The 27,992-nt window shown below is 35.6% G+C and overlaps 1 protein-coding gene across 8 annotated transcripts in view; it reads left to right on the top strand.

The window, feature by feature from the left end:
* Positions 1-27,992, top strand: part of BIRC6 (baculoviral IAP repeat containing 6) — a 199,318-nt gene that overhangs the window by 84,698 nt on the left and 86,628 nt on the right. For 5 of the 8 annotated variants that reach the window (XM_045827786.1, XM_045827785.1, XM_045827783.1 and 2 more), the window contains exons 24-41: positions 1,633-1,820; positions 2,596-2,928; positions 3,384-3,483; positions 7,565-7,779; positions 7,956-8,164; positions 8,489-8,835; positions 9,599-9,818; positions 10,316-10,449; positions 11,206-11,343; positions 12,853-12,980; positions 16,847-16,978; positions 18,862-19,077; positions 19,657-19,840; positions 20,491-20,646; positions 22,314-22,447; positions 23,308-23,461; positions 25,453-25,569; positions 27,627-27,781. In XM_045827786.1, the coding sequence (XP_045683742.1) occupies positions 1,633-1,820; positions 2,596-2,928; positions 3,384-3,483; positions 7,565-7,779; positions 7,956-8,164; positions 8,489-8,835; positions 9,599-9,818; positions 10,316-10,449; positions 11,206-11,343; positions 12,853-12,980; positions 16,847-16,978; positions 18,862-19,077; positions 19,657-19,840; positions 20,491-20,646; positions 22,314-22,447; positions 23,308-23,461; positions 25,453-25,569; positions 27,627-27,781 (3,260 nt within the window). The remainder of the gene's footprint in view (positions 1-1,632; positions 1,821-2,595; positions 2,929-3,383; positions 3,484-7,564; positions 7,780-7,955; positions 8,165-8,488; positions 8,836-9,598; positions 9,819-10,315; positions 10,450-11,205; positions 11,344-12,852; positions 12,981-16,846; positions 16,979-18,861; positions 19,078-19,656; positions 19,841-20,490; positions 20,647-22,313; positions 22,448-23,307; positions 23,462-25,452; positions 25,570-27,626; positions 27,782-27,992) is intronic. The other 3 variants (XM_045827789.1, XM_045827788.1, XM_045827784.1) reach the window with 2 other exon arrangements.

Here is a 27,992-nt window from a genome sequence, read left to right as displayed (position 1 = left end):
CCATTTAAATTTTAGAATCAGCTTGCCAGTGTATACGCAAAAAGCTTATTATTTTAAATTTAAATTAAAACTAAAACAGTGTAACTTGTAATGTACCCTAAATATTTGCTCTTATTGTATATTTTTCCCAATATAACTTTTTTGTAAAGGCCTTTTATAGTAAGTATTAATGCTGTTCTTAGACGTGGCTTCTCCTTCTTGTTTTATGCTGACCTGTCTGATTAAGTTGTAAAATTGCTTTTATACCAGCTTTTTAAAAAATGATTTCACAAATGTTGGTAAATATTTCATGTGAAAAGAGTTCTTTATAGTATATATCTGAGTAAAATTGAAAAGGAAAGTCAAAGACATTGTTTATAGACCTTTAAATGATAGTGATGTTCACGGGACAGCTGTGTGTACCCAGTTCATTGGGCTGTGCGTGGGACGTGCCGCTCTCCATATTGGTGTTCTGGGGAGCATGTGGTAGGAACTGCTTTTCATATTCTGTGGGGGCCAGACTGTCTGTCTAGGTTGTGCTTTAAAATGAGGAGGTACATCTTATCAGTCTTTTTAAATGATGTTCTTACAGTTGTGGATTTTTTTGACCTTTTTTAGGAGGGGGAGGGAGAAGGAACTGTTGTTTCTTGTAAGAAATCTTAGTAAAGCAAATATCAGTTTATTTCTTATGCTCAAATTGTATAAGATCATTCTCATTTTGTTTTTTCATTTTAGCCATACTAAATGAAATTTCTACACTGAAAGTATTTTTAAAGTAACTTTTTATTTTTCAGTTGCAATTGACAAATAATATTATATTAGTTTCAGGTGTACATCCCAGTAACTTAAGAAGTGATTACCCTGTTAAATCTAGTACTCATATGACCCCATACATAGTTATTGCAATATTGTTGTCTATATTTCCTGTGCTGTACTTTACGTCCCCGTAACTACTCTGTAACAACCATTTCCCCAAAGCCCCTTTCACCTAGCAACCACCAAAATGTTCTCTGTATGTATGAGTCTTTTTGTGCTCTGCCTGTTTTTTTGTTTTAGGTTCCACAGATAAGTGAAATTACCTGGCATTTGTCTTTTCTGTGTCTCACTTATTTCACTTAGCATAATGCCCTCTAGGTCTGTCCTTGTTGCAGATGGCAAGAGTTCATTCTTTTTTGTGGCTAGGTCCTACTCCATTTTATATGTGCATTACTTCTTTATCCATTAATCTATTGATGGACTCTTAGGTTGCTTCCATATCTTTGCTATTGTACATAATGCTGCAATGAACATATGGACGTATGTATTTTTTCCATTTAGTGTTTTGGGTTTCTTTGGGTAAATACACAGAAGTGGAGTTGCTGGGTCTGTGTTTGTGTCTTGTACTATAGACTATGCTGAAAATAATTTTAAACTTACATGTATAGTGATTAATTTTTCTTTGATTTAGACCATTCCTGGGTCCCTTAAACTTACATACTATCATTTTCAATAGACTGTTACTATTAAGATTCTCTTATTTATACTCTATAGATTTCTATCTTTCAAACTAGAAATTAACTATAGTTTTAGTGTCAAAATTGTATAGTACTTTAAATGTGTTTTGGTGAATGTTTTCTTCATCCTGGTTTTTTTCCCCCCCTTGTCTTATGCCAGTGAGTTCCTTCGGGGTTACTCCTGCAGTAGGTGGACTATCATCTGGGACAGTTGGGGAAGCTTCGACAGCCCTGAGTTCAGCAGCCCAGGTAGCTTTGCAGTCTCTCTCTCATGCAATGGCTTCAGCCGAGCAACAGCTACAGGTGCTGCAAGAGAAACAGCAGCAGCTTTTGAAGCTTCAGCAACAGGTTGGAGACTATTTGGCTCTTTGTTCATGCTGTCTCTAAACTTCAAAAGCTGAAAAAGTACTGTAAAAATGACCATTATTTTCATAAAGGAAAGTAGGTTGACTGATCTGAACTAAGCATTTTCTACAAAAATTGAGGTAAAGTCTTTGTGATATATTTTAAAAAATTACATAAGCACATTTTATTTGATACATATCTGAGGGAATGTATTTGATCCTTTTTTATTTGCAGTATTTTAGCAAAATCAAGTCTTATGCTTAAACACTCTTGGTCAATCATTGTAATTACTATTTACTATTTACATTGGTCAAAGAACCTAAATCAGCATTTTAAAGACCAGCTAATGTGATTTAAAATTTAGTTATAATGACATGTTTTGGAGATTTCATCATGGCCTAAATGTAACCTATGCAATTCCAGGTGTCAAATTGTATCAGGTTAGGCAACATATGAGACTCCATTTCCTGTTAATATTTTGTTGTTAGGTGAACTTTGTTTTTATATTTACATTTAATTATTCTTCTTCCTTTCCACCTTTGCTTTGAGAAAGTCCTAGTTCCCAAATATGCTAAAAATTTTATATCAAATATTTAACAAAGTGTAAATGGCAAAGAAAACTCTCTTCACGTTGTCCACTTTTTTTTAAATTTCATTTTTATGTAACTGGGATCCAGTTATTCATGTTCGTCTTCATAATACATTCCTGTGTGGTATTATTCCCCACAATTCAGATAGGCAGGTTAGTCTATATTTTCTGCTTTTACTTCTTTTACAGAAAGCAAAGCTGGAAGCCAAGTTACATCAGACTACAGCGGCAGCAGCTGCAGCAGCCTCGGCAGCATCTGCAACGTCAGCACTAGGTCCCGTTCACAACTCTGTGCCTTCCAACCCAGTGGCAGCCCCTGGATTCTTCATTCATCCGTCTGATGTTATTCCACCCACGCCAAAAACAACACCACTTTTTATGACTCCACCACTCACACCACCCAATGAAGCAGTTTCTGTTGTGATTAATGCTGAACTTGCACAACTTTTCCCAGGCTCGGTTATTGATCCCCCACCAGTCAATCTTACTGCACATAACAAAAATTCCAACAAGACCAGAATGGTAAATCATTATATTTTAAATAGGTGTTTGCATAGACATTTAAAAATGGTTCAAAATATTTGCTAACTTTAGAATTACTAACTTGTGACATGGCAAAATTTTTTTTTTTTTTCTTAGAGGTTTTTTTTTTTTTAAAGATTTTATTTATTTTATTATTTTTTTAGAGAGGGAAGGGAGGGACGAGAGAGAGAGAGAAACATCAATGTGCGGTTGCTGGGGGTTATGGCCTGCAACCCAGGAATGTACCCTGGCTGGGAATCGAACCTGGGACACTTTGGTTCCCAGCCCGCGCTCAATCCACTGAGCTATGCCAGCCAGGGCTGCAAAATTTTTGTTTTTATAAAATTTATAGAATGTATATTAGGAAATGAGACTTGTTACTTTTATGTTATGGTTACTCATTTTCTAGAGCAAAAGTAATATCAATATAGAGTTATACTTTTTTTCTTTTCTAGAATCCACTTGGCTCTGGCCTAGCCCTTGCAATTTCTCATGCTTCACATTTCCTTCAATCTCCACCTCACCAATCCATTATTATAGAGCGGATGCATTCAGGTAATCTTTGACTTTCTTTAAATATTTTTCTTGCCTCGTCTGTGGTACCTGTGAAGACGTAATGTTCTGTAGATTGATTTCCCTTTGCAGATATCATATTGGCTCTTTGGTAGGTAGGCTTTAATAAAGGCTAAAGATGTGTGCTCATCAAGTTGAAGGGAATAAAGCTACTGAATAGATTCACTAGCTCTGTCCAAGCAATGGATTTGATCCATGTATGAATCTTGCCTGTTGAATAATGGCTAACATAAATACTTGCCTTCAGTGTAGCTGCTGAAATACAGTTACAGAAGAAATTACACTTAAAGAAGTGGTATTTATAAGACTAGCATTCTGGTACTGGAGCCATTTCTTGAGAATAGCAAAGAAAACTACTGCTAAGTATAATAACTGAGTAAGATTAGAAACTCTTTATAGTCTCTGGTTAATTGAAAACTTTCGTAAGCTTGTACCCTGTGATAGGGATAGGTCCTTTCAATTAGAGCATGTTTAGTAATAAGCTATAGGCAATTTTAACTTAAAATCCTGCCAACTCTCTGTTGGGGTTGAGTAGCAGTGGAATTCAAAAACATTAGGCATATTTTCTAGGAGGAAATACCTGAGTATAGTGCATACCGTATCACTTCATTATACAAACAGTTGAACCATTTTTATTTTATTGCAGTTGCAGTTTCTTCTTTGCAAGAGATAGTTCTTTTTTTAATCTTGTATTTATTTTTATTTAAAAAAATGTTTTAATATATTTTATTAAAATTGCCCCAATGCTATTATAATTGTCCCAATTTTTTCCCCTTTGCCTGCCTCCACCCAGTATCCCACATTCCCTCTAGCAGTCCCCCTCCTAGTTCATATCCTTGGGTCATGCATATAAGTTCTTTGGCTACTCCATTTCTTACATTGTTTTCAGCATCCCCTGTCTATTCTTTACCTACCAATTAGTGCTTCTTAATCCCTGCACCTTTTCCCCCACCCTCCCCCTTTTCCCCTCCCAGCAGATAACCCTCCAAATGATTTCCATATCTGTGACTCTATTTCTGTTGATTTGCTGAGTTATTTTTGTTGATTCAGTTGTTGATAGTTGTGAATTTATTGCCATTTTAATGTTCATAGTTTTGTTCTTTTTCTTAAGTAAGTCCCTTTAACATTTCTTACAATAATGGGTTGGTGATGATGAACTCTTTTAGTTTTACCTTGTCTGGGAAACACTTTATCTGTCCTTTCATTCTAAATGATAGCTTTGTTGGATAGAGTCATTTAGGATGTAGGTCCTTGCTTTTCATCACTTTGAATATGTCTTGCCAAGCCCTTCCAGCCTGCAAAGTTTCTTGAGAAATCAGCTGACAGTCTTATGGGAACCCTTTTGTAGGTAACTCAGCTTTTCTCTTGCTACTTTTAAAATTCTCTGTTTATCTTTAACGTTTGGCATTTTAATTATGATGTGTCTTGGTGTGGGCCTCTTTGGGTCCAACTTGTTTGGGATTCTTTTGTGCTTCCTAGACTTGTCTATTTCCTTCACCAAATCAGGGAAGTTTTCTTTCATTATTTTTTTAGATAAGTTTTTAATCTTTTGCTGTTTCTACTCTCCTTCTGGTACCTCTGTGATTCAAATGTTAGTACATTAGAAGTTGTGCCAGAGGCTGCTTAGCCTGTCCTTGTTTTTTTGGATTCTTTTTTCTTCTTGCTGTTTTGATTGAATATTTTTTTCTGCCTTTTGTTCCAAATCATTGATTGGATTCTTGGCTTTATCTACTCCACTGTTGGTTTCTTGTAAATTTTTGTATATTTTACTTAGTGTAACCTTCATTTATTTCTGCCTGGGTCTTTTTTATGCTGTTGAAGTACCCAGAGAGTTCCTTGAGCATCCTAATAACCAATATATTGGACTCTGCATCTGATAGATTGCTTATCTCCATTTTGTTTAGTTATTTTTCTGGAGTTCTGTTCTTTCTTTGGGCCATATTTCTTTGTCTCCTGATTTTGGCAACCTCCCTGTGTTTATTTCTATGTATTAGGTCAAGCTGTTTTAACTCCCTGTCTTAGTAGTGTGGCCTATTGTAGAAAAGCGCACTGGTAAGTTGGATGGGGCAGAGCCTTAGGTAATTGCCAGGACAGGGCAGCCTGTGTGAGCCAGGTTGATGGAGCCTCCAATATGGTGTTGCCACTCTGTGCCTCTGTGTGGGAGAGAACTCAGAAAGGGGACAATGCCTCTGCCTGGCATTTGGAGTTTTGACCAAGAGGCAGCTGTACCTTGTTACTTGCCCTGATGCTGGGCACTTCACATTCTCCCCATATGTCACTGGAGCCCTTCCAGCTGCTGCCCTGGAGCTAGAGCCCAGAGGGGGGGAGTTTGTGTAAATCTTAAGTCTCTTGTGGGCCCTTAAAGAGGAGACGCCTGAGAATCCTGCAGGTTCTTTCCCTATCCCACCCCCGCCTGCTGAATTTTGCAGCCAGAAGTTATGGGGACTTATCTTCCTGGCAGTAGAACTCTGGGCTGGTTGTTCTGGCCTGGGGCTGGGATCCCTTGCTCCCGAGATATCCCTCCTCCACCACACATGGGAGTGGAACCCCCCATTTGTGTCTGTGCATCTCCACCCCTCCTCTTGGTCTGGGTGAATGTGACTTCTTTAATTCCTTGGTTGTCGGACTTCCATGTAGCTCAGTATTTCTGATGATTCTGGGTGATAGTTATTTTGTATTTTAGTTGTAATTTTTGCTGTGGTTGAGTAAGGAGGTGGGCTGTGTTTACCTATGCCTCCATCTTTGAGATTTGTTTTACACACAGAAATTGAGACTTCTAGTCAAGATGGAGGAGTATGTTACCATGCTTCAGATGTAATTTGTTGTTCAATCTTATGAAATGTGAGCAGTTGTTTACACTATTTTTTGATTATAGCATATAAGTCTTCTAAGGAGAATTGTGTTTTTTGTGGTTTAATAGTTCTTCTATTTAGGAACATATTGGTGACTGCCTGTTTTCTTTTTTTTTCTTTCTTTTTTTTAAATATTTAAAGATATTATTTTTTTATTTATTTTTAGAGAGGGAGGCGAGGGAGATAGAGAGAGAAACATCAATGTGTGGTCGCGGGGGGTCGTGGCCTGCAACCAGGCATGTGCCCTGACTGGGAATCAAACCTGTGACACTTTGGTTCGCAGCCTGCGCTCAATCCACTGAGCGCCAGCCAGGGTGGTGGCTGCCTGTTTTCTTTTAAACTAGACCCATGGAGAATCGCTTTAGTACTAGAAGTTTAATTTTCTTGGTTTCCTTTACTGTAAAATGTAGATGGTAAGGTTACTAGCTGCCCCTCACTCCAACCCAATAAAAAAGGAAAAGAATTAAAATGTTAGTAATGACTCTGCTTAGTGTTTTACTGACCGAGCTTAATTCTGAAATGTGTGGGAGATAAGGGATGCACATCTGCCCTTGTTCCTCTCAGATCATTCTTGCCTTTTCTGAAGATGAACCTCTCATGCTGCATGTGAGTCTAGTGCTTACACACAAAGCACACACACTGCCTCCTGAGTGTGGCCCTTATTATTCAAATAAGCTATCTACTTCACACGGTGCTGCTGAAAACACCGATGTGTCAGTACTTTATTTTTCTTCATTCGAGGACCTTCTTAAGGGATATGTCGTAGTAGTAATTGCTACTTGTTATTGAGCCTTATAGTTTTACCTTGCATTTTAACCCCAAATGTACAATGTAACTATCTAAGAAGTAAAATAAGATTTAAGAAAAAGTAAAGTCATGTATTGCAATTTGGTATTATTAATTCATCTAGTTGTGAAATTTTTAAAGACAGACCAAAGAAAATCAATTGACCAATTTATAGAATTAATCTATGTATTATTTTTAATTAATTTTTCTCTAATGCTTTAAATCTAATGCTTTTTATGTATAGTTGATTGCCTTTATAGTAACAGACTTAGTATTGTATATATTTTAGTTAAGTTTTGGGCTTCAAACTAACATACGTTGAGGTTTCAGATACTTTTTTGATGAGTGTTCCAAACTTCTTTTGAGTATATCTTTTGGTTAATTGATAGGGTATTTTTGGTCAACTATTGCTCTCTGTCTCATAGGAGCAAGGAGGTTTGTGACCTTGGATTTTGGCAGACCAATACTGTTGACTGATGTATTGATCCCCACTTGTGGAGACTTGGCCTCCTTGTCAATTGACATTTGGACCTTAGGAGAAGAGGTGGATGGGAGGCGATTGGTCGTGGCAACCGACATAAGCACCCATTCACTAATCCTTCACGACTTGATACCGCCTCCTGTGTGCAGATTCATGAAGGTAAAGATAACATCGAGGAAGTGAAGTGATTGATAAGGTTTTCATGTTTCTGACAAGTTATGAAAAATATTCAGACACACAATTAAAAAGTATAACTGTCAACTTTTTAAATACATTACTCAGATTTCTTTTGTTGAAGGTTGGTGTGTGTGTATACTTGGAATTTTTCATTTCAGATCACTGTCATTGGACGTTATGGAAGTACAAATGCCAGAGCCAAAATCCCATTAGGATTTTACTATGGTCATACCTACATCTTGCCTTGGGAGAGTGAACTGAAGTTAATGCATGATCCTCTAAGGGGGGAAGGAGAATCTGCAAACCAACCAGAAATTGACCAGCATTTAGCAATGATGGTTGCTCTACAGGAGGATATACAGTGCAGGTTGGTAGGAAATTGCAGAATATTTTAATCTTTTTGAAATCTTACACTTTGTATAGTGACTTCCATATATTTATCAAGAAAAGTCTTTGCATAAGTGTATAGAAAAGTACAGTAGGAAGTAGGACATAACATTTTACAGTAATGTTTAATGCATTAATGTATTGGGATTAAATAATTGGCTCTATTTAGGACTTACCAATGGATTAATTCTTTTTCATGGTCATGTAGTAACATTTTTAGAAACTTAACTTTTAGTGTCTACTCATACATATACATTAAAGAACACTGCAGGAATGATTTTGTTCATTTATTCTTTACTCGTAGGTATAACTTAGCTTGTCATCGGCTGGAAACTCTTTTGCAAAGTATCGATCTTCCTCCTCTCAACAGTGCTAACAATGCACAGTACTTTTTGCGAAAGCCAGACAAGGCAGTCGAGGAAGACAGTAGAGTTTTTTCTTCTTATCAGGATTGCATTCAGCTACAGCTTCAACTGAATTTGGCTCATAATGCAGTACAGAGACTCAGAGTAGCTCTAGGTGCAAGTAGGAAGATGTTGAATGAAACATCAGATCCAAAAGATTTAATTCAGACGTCTTCCACAGAGCAGTTACGTACTATCATCAGATATTTATTGGACACTTTGCTCAGCCTTCTTCACTCTTCTAATGGTTTGTATTTCGCTTAAACATTTTAAAGATTGGGAATATATTTGATGTGATCTTGTTGAGTATTTGTTGCTGACTTTTGATATTTCTTGGGTATTGTTAATTTTTATATCCTTTGTCATGTGAGTATGAAATCTGTTTTTTTTTTTTCGGTTAACTCATTTTTCTCTGTATTTTTATTTGTTTTTCTTAAATGGATATTTTGATTATTTTTTTCTTGAGTTTCTTCTATTGATGTGCCGCATCATTATGTTACTACTAAAATAAATATTGACTAAGTGTGCAACACTGACAACTTAATAATTGCTAATGTAGAGCTGTCGTTTCTGTCCAGGAACGATTTTTGGTTATTACTGATGCATGTATGAACACACATAGCCAGGCATCTGACACTCCCCACTTCACATAAAGGAAATAAAGAGGATTTCAGTACTAACTCTTCCTCAAGTAGTTAGAAATTTAAATTCTACAGAAAAGGAGTCAATAAATAAATAGAAAAATAAAAATAATTCTGTATGGATTGCTGGTAAAAAAGAAAACATGATCTAGTCAGGGCACATGCCTGGGTTGCGGGCCAGGTCCCAGTGGGGGCCACGTGAGAGGCAACCACACATTGATGTTTCTGTGTTTCTCCCTCCCTTCCCCTCTCTCTAAACATAAGTAAATAAAATATTTTTTAAAAAAGAAAACATATATAGGCATGCTGATTTTGATATTACAGCATACACTTAAATAGGAAATTTTACTGTTTTCTTTCTTGTAATAGGACACTCTGTTCCTGCAGTTTTGCAGAGCACATTTCATGCCCAGGCTTGTGAAGAGCTTTTTAAACACTTGTGCATCAGTGGAACCCCAAAGATACGGTTACATACTGGTCTTCTGCTTGTTCAACTCTGTGGTGGTGAAAGATGGTGGGGTCAATTTCTCTCTAATGTTCTTCAGGAATTATACAATTCGGAGCAGCTTCTCATCTTTCCACAGGATAGGTAAGTCAGAAAATCTTGGACTTACTTGTTATTAATGATTTATACTTCTCACGGTCTGTGTTCAGATTTCAAATTCTTTCACATATGAATACAAATGGAAAAACGAAGCACATGTATTTAGGGCTTGGGGAATGCCCAGTGAAGGGCATGTGGAAGAAGTTTGTATGTGATGAAACTAGACTATATTCTTTAGTTTCCTAATTGGGTCTGCGGACTTGAAAGAGCTTTGTTTACTAGTGTTTCTGATCAGATCATGTGATGTTATGTGTTAAATGTTTTTTTTGAGCAATGATTAAGTTCTCTCTACCTGATTTCTTGTGGATAAAGTTAGAAAATACAACAAAATGTTTAAAAAAGCTAATTCTAACATACCTTCCAGATATCTTGCTAATAAGAACCAAATATTCTATCATCATTCTATTCGATTTCAATGTGACTTACATTTTAAATGAACAGCTAGTTTGATTTATAATGGATATTTCATTTATATCTTTTAGGGTCTTCATGTTACTTTCCTGCATTGGTCAAAGATCACTTAGTAATAGTGGAGTATTAGAAAGTTTACTTAATCTGTTGGATAATTTATTGTCACCTCTTCAGCCACATTTACCCATGCACCGGAGGACAGAAGGTATTATTTAGTTATCTTTAGTAGAAACATAAGATTACTGTAAATAGTGCTTTATAAATTAGCTAGTCTGAAATACTTTTTAAAATATCCATTGCTACACATTTTGTTACTATTTTTATGATGTAGACTTTCTATGATTATTAGCCTTCATGGGATTGACCACCATATAATTACTGCTCTTTTAAACCGATTACCTTTTCATTATTTGAATCTTGAACTTGGAAATTGTTGTAATATGTTTATTCTATACTATTATAGCTAAAGTCAAACTTTCTTCTTCAAATTTAAGGTTTAAAGTACTGTTTCTGTGTGGTCATTGATAATGAGTTACACAAGGGAGAAATCTGTTACCAGAATAAAAATCTTAGAACATATGAATTTACAACTTTAAAACTTTATTAATGTAAATTCGATTTTTTCATTTCAGTCACTTATAGAAAATGTCATTTTAAACCTTGTTTTGTAAGAAGGTTAAATTCTACAGAAAAGGAGTCTTGTTTTGTAGTTTATAATTTATCTGTTAGATTTAATTTACATTTAAAGATCTATTTTGTACCATGAAGCATTTGTATACCATTAGATTCAATGTGTTACTCGATTTGGGGTCCTAGGTCCCAATTTTGGGGCTTAATATAAATAAATAGTAGTGTAATGGTATGTTTTGGATTTATTAAGTGTCTTATCCTGTAATTATCAGACTTCACTAGGACTTTCAGAATCACCTGATTATTTCCCCCCACTCTCATCTCTTCATAGGAGTACTAGATATTCCCATGATCAGTTGGGTGGTTATGCTGGTGTCCAGATTGCTGGATTATGTGGCAACTGTTGAAGATGAAGCAGCAGCTGCAAAGAAACCTTTGAATGGTAAAGACAGGGAGAGGTTTCTGACAGGTATCAGAAGTTTATATTAATCTGTTGATGGGGATTTTGAGGGACTCATACTTGCTCCAGAACTGGCTATTGGCCCAGAGATTCCAGCTGTGTGTAATTTATGTAAAATATAAATTAACTTTACCAGGAATCTGTTTAAGGATAGAATTTATTTTTGAAGGGCATTATGGACAAACCCCTTGTCTGAACATGACTTTAGTTACTGGATACAATCATGTCTTTCATAGGTTTTTCCTCCATAACCATTTAAATAGTTTATGAAAACAGTAACATATACATAAGTGAAGTTATGGAAAGGAATCCTGTGAAGAGTTCTTGTAGTTTTATGTTATTTAGTATAGTGTCATTCATTTGACCATTATAAAGTTAGTTCTACTAATTAATTAAAAATAGTTTTTATGCTTGCAGAAATTTCAAGAATTTTTTATTGTAATCTTTCTTCATTAGTTTGAGGCACCAAAAAATTTAAAAATGAAGGGAAGTCAAATTGTAAGACAAGTTGTTTTCTTCCTCTCTCCCAAATTAATAAGGCTTTTAATAAAGGTTTTGAAATAGCTATATTTAATATCTAAATACAGCCAATAAGTGACATAAAATTTGGAACTTTAAACATTGTCAGGATCCTACTATTTAAAAAAGATCTCTCGAGATGTTTTATAGGTGTTATCAGTTGTTTACGGTATACATTATGTTTGGGGAGAGGATGGGAGATTCTTTTCATGTACAGGAAATTTTTTATATATATTTATTTCTTAAATAAATACTGTATGTCAATGGTCAGTAAGACATACAATTAAACATTACCATAATGTGAAGATGGAATATAACAGTATTCCAGGTCTCAGTTTTTATTTATATCATCTTCAGAGATTATGGAAACACATTGGTGGACTACAATTTTTTTTAGGGTTGGAAGAATTTGAACTGACTTCACAAATGGATAGTAGAAAATCGAAAAATGTGTCTTTAGTTTAAGCAAAGGAAGAAATAATTGGAGGTGGGTTACGTGTCAGGTTGAATCTGAATTGAGCAGAAGAATGATACTTAGAAAATACTCTAGGTATAGTTAAAAAAATGAGAATAAGTAGGGCTACTCAGCATGGTTTTGAACTGTTGAACCTTATTTTTGCAGTCAGTAAGTCAGTACCATTCTGAGGGGCACTTGCACAAAAGAATATGAGTTTGAAAATTAGGCAATATTGAACATTTGTGGTTGTTAGAATTGATCGACATTATCAAAGTTGTATTGCACAAAGATTAATCTTAATTATGGAGAAAGATGGCTATTAAAGGAAAGATGGGAGACAGCTCTGGTCTTAAGGTGACTTAGGGTCTAGGTTAACCTTTCTAGGGTCAAATCTTAGCAATTTCTTTATAGCGGTTTTCTTAATTAAGAAAAACTGCTTTGTCATGAATGACACATTTATAATTTTGTGTTTACTGGGTATTAAATGTACTTTAAAATTACATTTAACAGATTTATTAATAAAACTTTTCCTTGCCCTGTAGGTAACCAGTGGAGTTTTATTAACAATAATCTGCACACTCAGAACATACACAGGTCTTCCAAAGGCAGCAGTAGCCTTGACAGGTTATATTCCAGGAAAATCAGAAAGCAGCTAGTTCATCATAAACAGGTAATTTTGAATACCTTTTTATTTTAATGTTTGAGAGCACTCCTTTAGAGGTTACATGAGAGGGGCTTGCCATCAGATACTGGGTATGGCATTTAAAGAGCTACATAGAGAGCTTATTTAACATTTTGAGACTGAATTTCCTTATTTGTAAGACTGCAACAATAGTGGTTTACAGAGTTTTGGTGATGCGTTTTCAACTGACTGCCTCTTCACAGCTCTGTTCCTGCCATTCTGAGTGAGCTCATCATTGTTCTTTGCCTAGTCAGAAGGCCTCTCTGTGTCCTTTCTCAGTCCAATCCAGTTTTCATGCTGCCTCTAGGGAGAACTCTTTAAATACAAACTTGAATGTCTTACTCCTATAAATTCTTGGTGACTTCCAGTTGCCTTGATGAAGGTCAAACGTAAAACATGGTTTTAGGATCTCTATTATCTGCCCCTCTGACATTCAGGTTTGAATTTTGGTCTAGCCATATTGAATTGAGTTCCTGGACCAGTTACACTAGTTTTCTCATTCAGGATTTTTGTGTGTGCTAAGTTTATTTATTTTTTATTTTTTATTTTTTATTTTTCTCCCAACCACATACTTTACTCTTTTGCTTGGGAAAGTTAACTTATTTTTTAGGTCTTCCCTGGTTTCTAAATAGGATAGTACTGCATACAATGTGTTCCTCATGTTTCCTATATTTTTTCCTCTCATATTCATTATAATATTTTATAGGGATTCTTTTATTTTATTAATATGTGATTTGTGCATTTCACTGTGCAAAAATGACTTCTTAAAGTATTATTATAAATCAGAGTATATTCTCTTTTTTATGCCGGGCCTCTTTATTAAAAATGATATACTTGAGCGCCCTGGCTGGCGTAGCTCAGTGAATTGAGCGCGGGCTGTGAACCAAAGTGTTGCAGGTTCGATTCCCAGTCAGGGTACCTGCCTGGGTTGCAGGCCATGACCCCCAGCAACCGCACATTGATGTTTCTCTCTCTCTATCTCCCTCCTTTCCCTCTCTAAAAACAAACAAACAAACAAACAAACAAAACAAAAAAATATACTTGAGCTTCATCTCTATTATAGACGGTGTTAGTGGTTCTTTTTGAATTTATGACCACTGTTCCATTATTTGAATGGTCCAAAGCGTATTTGTCCATTTTCCTGTTGAATTCTTTTATTTTTGTTTTATTTTTTAAACTGTTTCTTTTTAATATATACACAGATCTCTGCTGCTTCAATGTGAAAGTGCATGTGAACACACGCACTCTCTCACAGAAGGATATACAGGGGTGAGCAAAAGTAGGTTTACGGTTGTGAGTACATGAAACAATTTGTTTATGTATTATTATTTATTTGTTATTTTACTTATTAACCTACTTTTGGCCACCCCTGTATGTTAGTATGTGATTTTATTGTAGGGTATCTGGATTCTTATGGTTTTTTATCTCAGTGGGTTCCATGATTTCTCTTGAAATTAAACATAAAATTTATTAATGTGCATTTCACTCTGTGGAACGGAGTTTATAGCTGACATTATATTCTTATGAGCCAGTACTTTATTATAGTTCACTACACTTTTTAAAGTATCTTCCTCTTTATCTTACAGCTGTATCCTTGGTACTTAGTATTCAACCTATTGTGTTGTCAGTAAATATTTGTCTAATTGATTTAAATTGAAATGATATTTTATATAAAACCCTTAGGATATGGCAAGCTTGTTAAAGCTTTGGGATTTATAAAACATATGATGTAGCACCAGCTTTTTAATTCCTACTTGTAAGTTTTTCACCTATAAGCTAACTGTTCAATCTTTTGCAAAACAAGTTATAAGAAGTCTTTTTCTCAATGTTTTTTCTTTTTGGAATTCAATTAATTTTAGGTGGTACTAAGTTGCATCTTTTTAAATCCAGCTAAAATTTATTGGTCATTTAATATTTATGCTTGCTGATTTTAATTTAGGATGTGAAGGTAGGAAACAAACCAAGTATAATCCAGTGAAATTTTTTTGTAAAATATTACTACTGTATTTTATTTTTCAGTGTGAGGACATTATTGGGGCAGTTGGTAAAATTTAAAGTAGAGTTTGAGTGATAGTTGGTAGTAGTGCATCAATGTTACGCCTCTAATTTTGATGGTTGTATTATGGTTTTAGGAGAAGGTTCTTGTTTCTAGGATATACATACTAAAGTATTTAGGGTTGATTTGTCATCAGGTTGCCAATTTATTAAATAGTTTAGGGGAAAATATGTTTGTACAGTAATTTAAGTTACTGATTAAGATTGTGGTTGTTTCAAAATAAATTAAAAATTTTATCTTTATTGTAATTGTACATATTAATTGTAGAGCTCTTGGGACAGTTTCTTGAAAATACTGATTTGTAGTAGTTCCCACATTCACATAATATATATTGATTATTTAATGCATGTACACAGCTGGTTTTATTTTAGGATACTTTTTTATATGTATATGGACATAACACACAAGTTGATACTTGTTTATAATAGTAATAATAAAGATTTTTCCTTGATAACAAAAATCTATGTCAGTAGTAGAAATTTAGGAAATACTCTTTGAAAAGTTTGGTTTATTTAGCTTTGAACTAAATTATGCTTTTATAATTGTGACTGTAACTTTCTAGTGACTTTCTGTTTACAGTAGTATTCTGCATATATAGCTATGGGGCACATCATTCAACAGATTATTAAGGTTTTTCTGAGCAGAGATGTTTTTTCCCCTTTGGTCTGTTTATTGCTACCAACTAGTGGTTGCCAGGGGTTAGAGATGGGGCAGATGGGACAGGAGGGGAGTGGGCGGGCAACATAAAAGAACAACATGGGGAACCTTGTGATGACAGAATTGTTTAGTATTAACTGTAGCAATAGATAGATGAGCCAACACATGCCTAGAATTGTATACAACAAAAATAGACACAAATGGAGTGCAAGTACAACTGGAAGAGATCTGAGTAAGATCAGTGAATTATAACAGTGTCATTTTTAATCATACTATACTTTTGTAAACAGTATCAGTAGGGGAAATCAGTAAAGTGCCCAGGAGATTTCTGTATTTCTTGCAACTGCATATCAATGTACTGTTATTTCAGTAAAAAATTTAAGTAACAAAAAACATAAACATACCAAAAAATGTACTACTATTGAGGGACATTCCCACAAAGCACAACTAAAAATACTGATCAAAAATATTTTCCTCATATGTTTAATTATTTTCTTTTATTTAAAACAATGTCTATTAGTTTCATTAGTCGCTTACATAAGAAAGTCTTATAATCACTTCTCTCACGAGGTAAAGAATTAATTTTAAATTATAAGATAGAAAGACCTTATATGGGACTTAAAAAGGTATTTGTAAAAATTTTTATTATTACAATTTTTTAAAATAAGGAACACAGTTAAAATTAGATATTTCAGGGAATCATAGTTGTCTCTTGGTCTCCATAGGGTATCAGTACTACGACCCTACAGATAACCAAAATCTTCCGATGCTCAAGTCCCCTTGGCAAAGTTATGGCAAAGTTATTCGCACGTAACCTATGTTCTTCTGTACACTTTAACTCATCTCTGGATTGCGTGTGACACCTAATACAGTGTAAATGCTATGTGGATAGTTGGTAAATTGTGTAGGGAGTAATGAGAAGAAAAAAGCCTGTTCATGTTGAGTATAGGAGGAATGATGGTAACTGGGCCTAACTACGTCTTGCACGTCAGCAACAAGGTAGTATTTGAGCCTGAGCGTCAGAAGCCAGCATATAGGAGGGCTTACTGTGCACAGTTTGGTGTGTGAATTCTCTGAGGAGTTTAATAATTTACACTGTTTATAGCATTACTATCTATAAATTAATTTTTCTCTTTTTAAGCAACTTAACCTACTAAAAGCAAAACAGAAGGCTTTGGTGGAACAGATGGAAAAAGAAAAAATACAGAGTAACAAAGGATCATCATATAAACTTCTCGTAGAGCAAGCAAAACTAAAGCAGGCCACTTCAAAGGTATGACATTTAATTTTCAATGTAATTATTGTAGAAAAGTCATTTTTTCCCTTCTAGTATTTTAAATTATTTGATTTGTTAGGTATCTTTAATAGTAGGGAAACTTAAATATATATTATTCTGCTTCTTGACACTAACTTTAGGTGAGTTCTGATAATCCACTACCATCGGACCAGCCTTGTTATTCTGCTTCTTAACAGAAAAGTCTGTTCTGAACACTTTGGAGTAGAGATAGTAGCCTTTAACTCAAAGAAATACATGACGAAGGTGACCTTAATGTAATTTTTTGCAGGTGTTCCTCAACTTAGGATGGGGTTTCATCCTGGTACATTGGTTCTAAGTTGACAGTACTGTTAAGTTGAAAATGCAGTTGCTCTTTCCGCCATCTTTCTGTGCCCCCATCGTGGTGCACATCAGTGTCCTGGCTGGTTCTCTCAGGAATGTTGACAAGCTGAAAAGAGAGGCAAACACCAGATTCTTTTTGGGCCATGCTCAAAAGTCATCATCCAGTTTCTCACTGAAATGATGGAGCATGGATACATCCGTGAATTTGAAATTACCGATTATCACAGAGCTGTGCAAATTGTTGTGAACCTCACAGGCAGGTTAAATAAGTGTGGAGTAATCAGCTCCAGATTTGATGTGCCACTCAGAGATCTAGAACATGGCAGCACAACCTGCTTTTGTCTCATCAGTTTGGTTTCATGGTACTGACAATCTCAGTGGGCATCACAGACCAGGAAGAAGCAAGGCGAGCCCTCATAGTATAGTTCAGTTGGTTAGAGCATTGTCCTGATACACCAGCATCTGTGGGTTCGATCCCCAATCAGGGCACATAGAAGAATCAACCAATGAATGCATAAATAAATGGAACAATAGATTGATCTCTCTCTCTCTAAAATCAATTTAAAAAAAGGAAGGTGAAACACACAGGAGAGAAAATCCTGGAATTCTTTTTTCAAGGGATGCAATACATACATGCAAATAAAACGCCTCAGTGGAAAACAAATGCAGTCATTGCACCTAAACTACAAGACATCATCACTCAGCCTAGCCTACATTACCCATACTTAGAACATTTCCAAAAATTGCTGCAAACACAGCACACTGTAGAGTATTGCTTGTTTACCATGATTGTGTGCCTGAGTGTGAACTGTAGCTCACTGCCACTGCCCAGCATGATGAGAGAGTGTGGTACTGCATATCGCTAGCCCGGGCCAGGGTCAGTGCTCATTGCTTCTGTATTTTCATAAAACTGAAAAATCGTAAGTTGAACTATCGTACATTGGAGGCTGTTTGTAGTGTGTTTCCTTGAAAGTAGATTGTGTTCCAGTAAATTGAAGATACAAGATACAAGGAAATGTATGGTTTTCTTTTCCTTTCTAAGTAAAAATGAAGTGCAGGTATGTGTAAATAAAACTGAAAAAATAATTTTATGTATTTTTAAACTAATGCTTATATGTAGCAACCAAGTGTGTGTATTATGTTTCTATAAATATGGAATTATAGTTAACTCCTCAGATTTTGAAATAAACTGAATTAATACTCAGTACTTAGAATTATAGGTTTCTTTACCATCCACCTTTTATTATGTTTAGGATATTTCGGTAGTGCTTATTTATGATGTTATATTTGACTTAATGTAGCCTTTCTATAGAATTTCATTTTCTGAAATTCTGTTACATATCCTCTACCTTACTCTAAAATAGGATGTTCAGTATATTGATTAAGATAGATTTTAATAATATTACTTTTTGAAAACTTTTGTTCTTTAGAAGTTGTAAATTTTCTGAGTGAATATTTTCATCATATAAATATATTTGTACTCAAAGAATTTTAATTTATTGCATATTGATTTAAATATTATAAATTTCTGTGTTCAGCACTTTAAGGATTTAATTCGGTTACGTCGGACAGCAGAATGGTCTCGCTCTAATTTAGACACAGAAGTTACAACAACCAAAGAGAGTCCAGAGATAGAACCACTTCCGTTTACCTTGGCTCATGAACGTTGTATTTCAGTAGTCCAAAAACTGGTCCTGTTTCTCCTCTCCATGGATTTTACCTGTCATGCAGACCTTTTGCTATTTGTGTGTAAGGTAAGTAAACTAACAGGCATGCTGTATAACTACAGATTTATAGGGTAAAATGAGAACTCGGACAGAGTGCAGTTTTTGATTAAGAGACGTAATGGTGCTGTTAGTGGTTTTTCCTTTTATGCAGTTTCATTGTGCCTTGAAATATTTAAAAAATATTTTGTCACTGATTTCTCAGGATACTTGATTTATTTTTTAATCTAGTTAAAGTCAGATTAATGTAGATTTGAAATGTATGTCATTTGGGTATGTCTGTGTTGAACCTACCTTTTTTAAATAATTAAAATAGGAAATATACCAATAAATGTCAATTTACAGTACTGAAGGGGTTTTAATGCCCTGAAGGCTTTCCTGTAGCATATTCATTGTTTAGAGAAGTTATTTTTAACATTCAACCCAGATTTTTAACCAGATTTGAATATCTGATTCATGGAATTACATTTCTTTATCATTCCATGTCAGTCAATTAATTATTTTGACACCAAAAGTATATCTCATTGAAAACTACTCCAATGCTTTGTTTTTGGAGAAAACATATGTAATTGGTCTTTTAAGTGTGTGATTTTATAAAATGTATTACAGGTTCTTGCACGCATTGCGAATGCCACGAGACCAACTATACATCTGTGTGAGATTGTGAATGAACCCCAACTGGAAAGACTGCTATTACTTTTGGTTGGAACTGACTTCAATAGAGGAGATATATCTTGGGGTGGTGCTTGGGCTCAGTATTCCTTAACTTGTATGCTACAGGATATTTTAGCAGGTTTGTCAGGATTTAATTTTCATAGGGTTTGTCATTGCTCAACTAAGTAACCTTTTAAGGGAACTGTAACCCCCAAAGTACAAAAGGTCTCTTTAATGTCATAGCAGTAGCAACCATTTAAATTACTTTTATATTTCATTGTGTTGACTTTTGTGATAAACATCGTTTTTGGAAGGCTCGGGTTGTTAAAGTACAGGGTTATTGGAGCTAGTTGGCTTCATTATCAGCACCAGCTGTGGGCTGCTTACTGGTTGGTTCCCTGTGGCCTTGAGGAGGGTGCTTTTTGTGCCTTCGTATGTAAAATAATAATAACAACAATCTGTTCATATGTAAGATAAGAATACTAAAAGTACCCTTCTTACAAAGATGTTTTGATGAGTAAGGGAGTTAATATATGTAAAGTGATTATAGTAATTCCTTGTTCAGATTACACATTTTGTGTTTTCTACTACTGATTTCAGAAATTGGAGGTAATGCAATTGTCCTTGCATTTTGTTAGGTAGATGAGGTCTCATTTGCCTTTGAATCTTACAGTTGATAGAGCAGACATGCTGTCATTCTTTAAACTGAAGGAAGAAATGTGCTTTAATATGTCTTGGATGTCTTTTTGTAAATCATTAAAGCAGTTAGAACTGTTTCATTCCATGCAGGAGAACTGCTGGCTCCCGTCGCTGCAGAAGCCATGGAGGAAGGAGCCGTGAGCGATGAGGTCGGCGCAGCAGCTGCCGAATCAGATGACTGCCTTCAGCAGTCTTCAGTTCAGTTGCTGGAGACTATAGATGAACCTTTGACACATGATATAACAGGTACATTCTGCGACTTATGTGTTTTAAAAAATATCCTTTAACATTTTTTAAAAATGAAAATGTTTCAAAATTAAGAATGTTAGTGAAGTTTAAAATTAATTTTTATATTTTTCTATTAGGTGTTTGGCCTTAGCAACTGTTATCAGTTATTTTCCTGACAAATATGTTTTGCTTTGATTCTCTGACTGAACGCTTATTATAAGATGCCATCTTTTGTAATGTCCTGGTTATTTACTTTGATGTGGTTTGATTTAACTATGTTGAAAATTGTGTACAACTTAGAAAACTGTTAAAGATATTCAGTGGTTAAGAAAACAGGGTTAAAGGCTCTTGTTCTTTGAGATTCACTTTTTTGGCATATAGACTTCTTTTTCTTCCTTGGTTTTCTTTCCTGTTTTTTTTTTTTTTTTTAAACAAACAAACGTCCATCTGTAGTTCAGAAGGAACACCAGTTTTCTTTCTTTTTTTTTTAAGATTTTATTTATTTTTAGAGAGGGAAGGGAGGGAGATCGAGAGAGAGAAACATCAATGTGCGGTTGCTGGGGGTTATAGCCTGCAACCCAGGCATGTACCCTGGCTGGGAATCGAACCTGTGACACTTTGGTTCACAGCCCGCGCTCAGTCCACTGAGCTATGCCAGCCAGGGCTTCTTTCCTGTTTTTTAAAAAGTAAATGTGTGCCTTAGCGTGCACAATTATTTGTAGGAATGCTCCCTACTTTTAAAGACTCTACCTTAGTTACTACCCCATATATGCCTGATGCTGTGGTCATTGCCAACATTTGTTTTTCTTTAATCTTACGTTGTCTTAGGGTTTTATCCTTTCTACCCGATACTCCCTTTACCTGGATCAGACTTTCTCCTCTTGTTTGCATGATGACTTCTTTATCTAAGATTCACTTGATACATACCCTTTCCAAGAAACTTTGTCCATCATCCCTAGCAGTGTTGGTGACTGTCATCCGTGCTGCCGAACACTCAGTTCTCTCTGATAGCACTGACCATGTGGTAGTAGCTGGTTTAATGTCTGCAGTGCACCCTCATTTCTGAACCTCTGTTAATTTCTTGGAGGGTGAAAATGTGTTTTATTAATCTTCATGCCCTCAAACCCCTAATACAGGCTGGCATTTGCCAGACATTCTATAAATATATGCTAAATAGAGGGTGGAAAAGATGAGGAGATAAGAGTTGTAAGGCATAGAAGGCTAGTTAAGAATTTGGAGACATTAGAGAGCAAAATAATTTCTGATGTATAATAGATAAATAAGGTGAATAATGGTCATACAACTTGAGTCTTTTTTGCTTTGCATTTTAATGCTGGGTCTCAGTTACTGAAAAATTAGATGTAACGCAATAAATTTCATATTGGAGGTAATAAAATTAGTAACATTTAAAGTTTATGCATTTTGATTCAACAAGGGTTAATCCCTGGTCTTTTTCCTTAGGAAATCAAATATTATTGCATTGGTGATTTTAATTGTGTGTTACAAAGTGATACATTTGCATACGTACTGATGCCCAAGTGTCAAGAATAAAAATTTAGAAATTTTTATAGCAGTAGAAACGTATATCTTACACACGAGTAACAATAACTTCTGAAATTAAAAGCAGTGTACTGGTTAAATTTATGTTATGTATTCCACTAATAAAACTACTCAACTATTTAAAGGTGCGCCTCCTCTTTCTTCTTTGGAAAAAGATAAAGAAATTGATCTTGACTTACTGCAAGATTTAATGGAAGTTGACATTGACCCTTTAGATATTGATTTGGAAAAGGATCCTCTTGCAGCCAAAGTTTTTAAGGTATGATACACTAAGAGTATTCTTTACAAATAAACCTCTCATCTTACAGTTTTGGTCTATTCATTACTTAAAAAAGGAAAGTGTGCAATTTATCACCAAATGTAACCTGTTTAATGCATTCAAAACACATTACATTGCTATAGATGCTATAGTATATACCAAATGCATAGTATGTAAGTGAAACTTATACAATTTTTGTTAATATATCCATTTAAATTACCATATATAAGAACCAGTAATAAGTATGGGGAAATATATTTATGGATTAAAACATTGAAAGCAGCATTTAATCTCATCCAAGCTGACTTCATTATAGATTCTACTTACGTGTTACCCTAAACTTTTTCTAAAGGAAATACAACTCTAATACTTTATATTGGTTCTTTTTCTGTGTAAGAGATTTCATTAAGGATGGTACATATCTCTTAGGTTTTAAATAAGCTATTTTTATATGTTGGTATAAAAAGAAGAGAACATTATTGAACCATTACTCTAGCTCATTAGGATTATAAGTATGTTTTAGGGAATTTAAAGAGTGCAGAGAATGTTTGTTTGTTTTTAGATTTTACTTATTTATTTTTAGAGAGAAGGGAAGGAAGGGTGAAAGAGAGGGAGAGAAACATCAATGTGTGGTTGCCTCTTATGCGCCCCATATTGGGGACCTGGCCGGTAACCCAGGAATGTGCCCTGACTAGGAATTGAACCGGTAGCCTTTTGGTTGGCTGGCACTCAATCCACTGAGCCACACCAGCCAAGGCAAAATGTTTTATAACCCTGTTTGAGTTTAGATAATGTAAATAATAATGTACTCTGTCTGAAGCGACCAAAATAAACCACAGTTGTTTTCTGTTTTTCTTAAGCCAATAAGCAGTACATGGTATGATTATTGGGGTGCTGATTATGGCACCTACAACTACAACCCTTACATTGGAGGTCTTGGAATTCCTGTAGCCAAGCCACCCGCAAATACAGAGAAGAATGGATCACAGACAGTTAGTGTTTCAGTATCTCAGGGTAAGTAGGTGTTCATATTTTAAGACACATGCTATTCCTGAAATTCTAAATTTTTGCTTTGTCCCTTGAGAAATTGAACCTGAGTATGTGCTAGGACGGTTTAATATCACAGGTGTGCTATGAGAGTGCCATCGCAGCTGTAGGTTTCTCTGTCAGTCAGTTTGAAGGAGCTTCCATTGACGGTCCAGATTTTTTTTTTCTCAAAGTAACACTTAGGAAAGTATATTTGTAAATTGTGTGGGTTCGCTAGTGATTTCCATGAATTGTGCCTTTATTTTCTTATTATTAATAATAAATTTTAAATTTGTAATCATAATGGAACTTCACTGAATATTATTTGCACTCTTCTAGTCATGTGGAATATATCTTTTTTCAAGTAAAGCATTTTCTTACATTTTGAAACAGTCCTAATGTACCAGCTAGTTGCAAGTATAATACAGAGAACATGTGTTATATTGATTCATTAGGAATAAGTTGCTAATCTGATGTTGTTTTTATTGTTTCATGAATTTTACAAAGCAGGACATTCTTCATATACACAGCAGAAGGTACATTCATCAAAATCAGGAAATTAACATTAATACTAACTAAAGGTTCAGACCCTATTCCAAGTTTCATCAGTTGTGTCTAAATAATCTCCTTTATGCAGAAGGATCCAGTGCAGAATCATGCTTTACATTTAGTTATCACATCTCTTCAGTTTCATTCCATGTTCCAAGTTCCTCAGAGTTAACTTTTGTGACCTTGGTGCTTCCGAAGATCACAGGCCAGTAATGATTTGCAGAATGTGCCTCAGTTTGAGTTTGTATGTTATTTCCTCATCGCTAGATTGTGGTCGTGCATCTTTGACAGAAACAACAAAAAAATATAATGTTCAGGTTTTCTTATTGCATCCCATTTAGGTGCCTCATGATTTTAATTTGTCCCCCTACTGTGGTTTTTATGTTTATTTACTTGATGAAGGAGGTGTTTGCCAGTCTTCTCCATTACAAAGTTACTCTTTTCCCCTAGTAAAAGAATTTTTGGGGAGTGTGGTGGCAGAAGGGTACTTGGAAGATACTCTTGTTTTAAAAAAATTATGTTTATTTAATTTGGATAGACCCATGGTTTGAAGTTTTAGGCCATGGATTATAATTTACTATTATTATCATTATTTATTTACTTGATAGTTTTATTGAGATAAAATACAAATAATAAAAATTGCCATTTTAGCCCTTTTTAAGTGTACATTGTTGTCATTATTTATTTTGGTGTTCAGATAGTCCCAGATTTGACCACTGGGCTCTTTTTCATGCTCTCGATGCTTGTCTTTTTGACATGTCTTCATCTTTCTTGGAGCACTTCCTTGTTTCCCGGCGCAACAGGATGATCACTTACTTCCCCTTCCCCGGACTGGGAATTCGCCATTTCAATGAGGAGAAGGATATTTTAAGACCTTTTAGTGGAGAAATGTGGTTGAGAGACCAAAATTTGGTTGGAACTATACTTACTGCTATTTTGATGGCTATGCCCTTCTGGTGGACAAATGTAGGGGACAGTGTGTGTGGGCGTGGGTGTCTGTGGGTATCTCCATCTGTATTCGTGTCTGTATCTGCTTACCGAGTTGCCATGAGTTCCCGTCAGTACATCAGTCCATGTGACCTAACTCCATCGGCTTCATTTTGGTTTTCTCAGTGTGTATAGTTGCATCTTTTTATCTCTGACAGTGAGGAACCTGATTCTCATTATCCCTAGTTTGTTTATTTCCATTATTATTACTTCACTTATTTGGTCCACTTCTTTCTAAATATTCACCCTCTCATCCCTAGCCTCCTTTGCAAAGGTACTATTACCTGCTGTGGTTCTGATAAGCCCATGCCAGGTTCTTATGTGAGGACACGTAGTTCTCACCCAGTTGTGGGTTTGGATTTCAACATTTTATTATATGAAGTAGGACAGTAGTACAAATTACCAAATAGTATTTTTAAACTTTTAATTGCTTTTTTTTTTAGCCTTAGATGCTCGCCTAGAAGTTGGACTTGAACAACAAGCAGAACTGATGTTGAAAATGATGTCTACCTTGGAAGCAGATTCCATTTTACAAGCATTAACAAACACATCTCCTACATGTAAGTGAAAATCGTCGTTCTTAGACTATTGCAGATTTTTTAATTCCGCGTCCTGTATTAGTCTGAATGGGCATGTAGCACCTGTCTCTCGCTAAATTAGTAGCAAGTTGAGAAATAAGGCAAAGGATGAGCAGGTTGGGAGAGTGGAGGGGAACAAAATACCTCCATCTAGTGACCTTAAATTCAGTCCAGAAACCTGAGTCATGTTTCTGTTACTGAGGTGTTGTGAGGTTAATGAAATTCCTTGGGAAGGCATTCCAAGGAAAGCTGCATGTGAGTTCACTGCATTATACCAAACTTCTGATAAAATGTGTTTTTTTTTTTTATTAGTAACATCTTTTTACTGTCCTTAAAGACTAGTATGGAAGACCTAGGTAAGGATGATAGCCAAATGGGCCAAATTGAACTGCAGAATTGAAAGGACTTACTACCTAATTATCTACAGCAAAGAAAGGCAAAGTTTTCATAATAAAAGACCAGAGAGTAAATATTTTAGGCTTTCCAGGCCATGTGGTGGGCATTGGCAGCTGCACAGCTCTGACTTTGAAGCAGTAAAGCAGCCATCAACAATACGTAGATGAATGGGCATGGCTGTTACAGAAACTGTGTCATAGACTCAGGTAGCCTGCCAGACTTGGCCATGACGCCATGGTTTGCTGAGCCCTGATGTGCAGTGCTAGACTTGGGTAGATCTGCTCCTGTCAGGTGAGTACGGTTTAGATAGTAGCCTGTCTCTCAAAGACAAATATTGAGGAGCTTTGCTGAGAAGATGGTAATGTTCCTCCTCCTCCTTCTCCATCCCCTCACCTGTGTGTGCTGCCCCCCTCCCCCCTCCAACCCCCTCCCCCGTAGGCCCATGAATCACTTTTCCTTCACTGGGGCATGGTGATTAAGAGGGTAGATACAGTAATTAGAACCTAGGAAGAACATCATGTCCTTCTATGAAGTGGAGTTCACAGTCCGTTTTAATAGGGAAATTTGGGTTATTAGATCTTCCTGTGTTAACTCAGATTTTTTCATTGCAAACTTCATTTATTTCTTATCTTTGGAAATAGAGAAAAATAGATGGTCTAGTGTTCTATAACCTTAGTATTAGCACACTAATATTGTTGTATGTTATCTCTTGTGTAATAAGGGAGATCCCTTTTGTTGCGTCAGCCTTTTCATGACCACAGACAGCTCAATACTGCCTAAAGTAGCTCCTTTTCTTCTAGCTGTTCTTAAAAAACAAAACAAAACAAAAACGAAGAAGAAGCCACTTATTAGAAGATCCTTTTGTAACTTATATCTGCTTCTTAGTATAGTCTGTCTTTTGATTTTTGCCATGTGCAGAACTGTATCACCCCTCTTAATGTTATAAATTTGTAAATATATGAAGAGCTGCTCTTAGAGTCCCTATATTTGCCTGTTCCCCATGAATTATATTTATTTAATTTGCTTGGTGTGTGGCCTGGGCATCAGGATTTTTGGACGCTTCTCAGGTAATTTAATGTGCAATCGGGGTTAAGAATCAACAGACTGGATGTCCATTGCAATCCCTGCTGGTTGGCCTGTGGCCTGCCACGTTTTGTGGGGACCAGACCTCCATGAAGCCTCCCCTGGAGGAGCAAGCACAGCTTCGATGGGCTCCTGCCTCAGGCACTTCCAGACACTCAGAGCAGCGGGTAGAAGAAAGAAAGAAAGAAAAAAGAATCAATAGACTGGAGCCTAGATTATTTTAAAACTACCTTCTTAGGATGAGTTAAAATTCTTCATTTTCTGCCTTTTCTTTTCTTCTTATTAATTAGGAAAAAAATTGAAAATAAAAACTGCTAGAGAGAAAGGTTCCTTCCCCTGGTGGACAGATCCTGTGAATTTGTGAGCTGCTCTGTTAATTATCTTTTTGACTTTCAAGTAATGTCGTACAACCAAGTTTCAAATGATAATGATGAATCATTTAAACGAGTGCAATTTTAATTTGTTTAAAAAACGATCTTCACTTACCTTACATAGTAATAGCTAGTTAGCATTTCTCCTGATGCTTTGTGTATAAAATCATAATTGTGTTTAATTTTCAGTATCACAGTCTCCCACTGGAACAGATGATTCACTTCTAGGGGGTTTACAAGCAGCGAACCAATCCAACCAACTTATTATACAGTTATCATCTGTCCCAATGTTAAATGTTTGTTTCAACAAACTTTTTTCCATGCTTCAAGTCCATCATGTTCAGGTATGACTTCAGGAGAAATGGTGCATTTTTAGACAATATTACCAGCCTAATAACAGACGAAAGTGACCGGGGCGATCATTCTCGCCTTAACAGGGATGATTTCTGTATCATGCTCAGATGAAAAAGTATTGCAGATGCTTTGATGACCACAGCTCCTCAGTGCTAGGTCACATACAATTTTTGTGGTTCTGGTCTTTACTGATTAGATCCA

The sequence above is a fragment of the Phyllostomus hastatus genome, unplaced genomic scaffold (assembly GCF_019186645.2).
Source record: "Phyllostomus hastatus isolate PE091 unplaced genomic scaffold, TTU_PhHast_1.1 phas_scaffold_78, whole genome shotgun sequence".
In the NCBI taxonomy this organism is placed as follows: Eukaryota; Metazoa; Chordata; class Mammalia; order Chiroptera; family Phyllostomidae; genus Phyllostomus; species Phyllostomus hastatus.
This window is presented reverse-complemented; position numbering and strand designations above follow the sequence as displayed.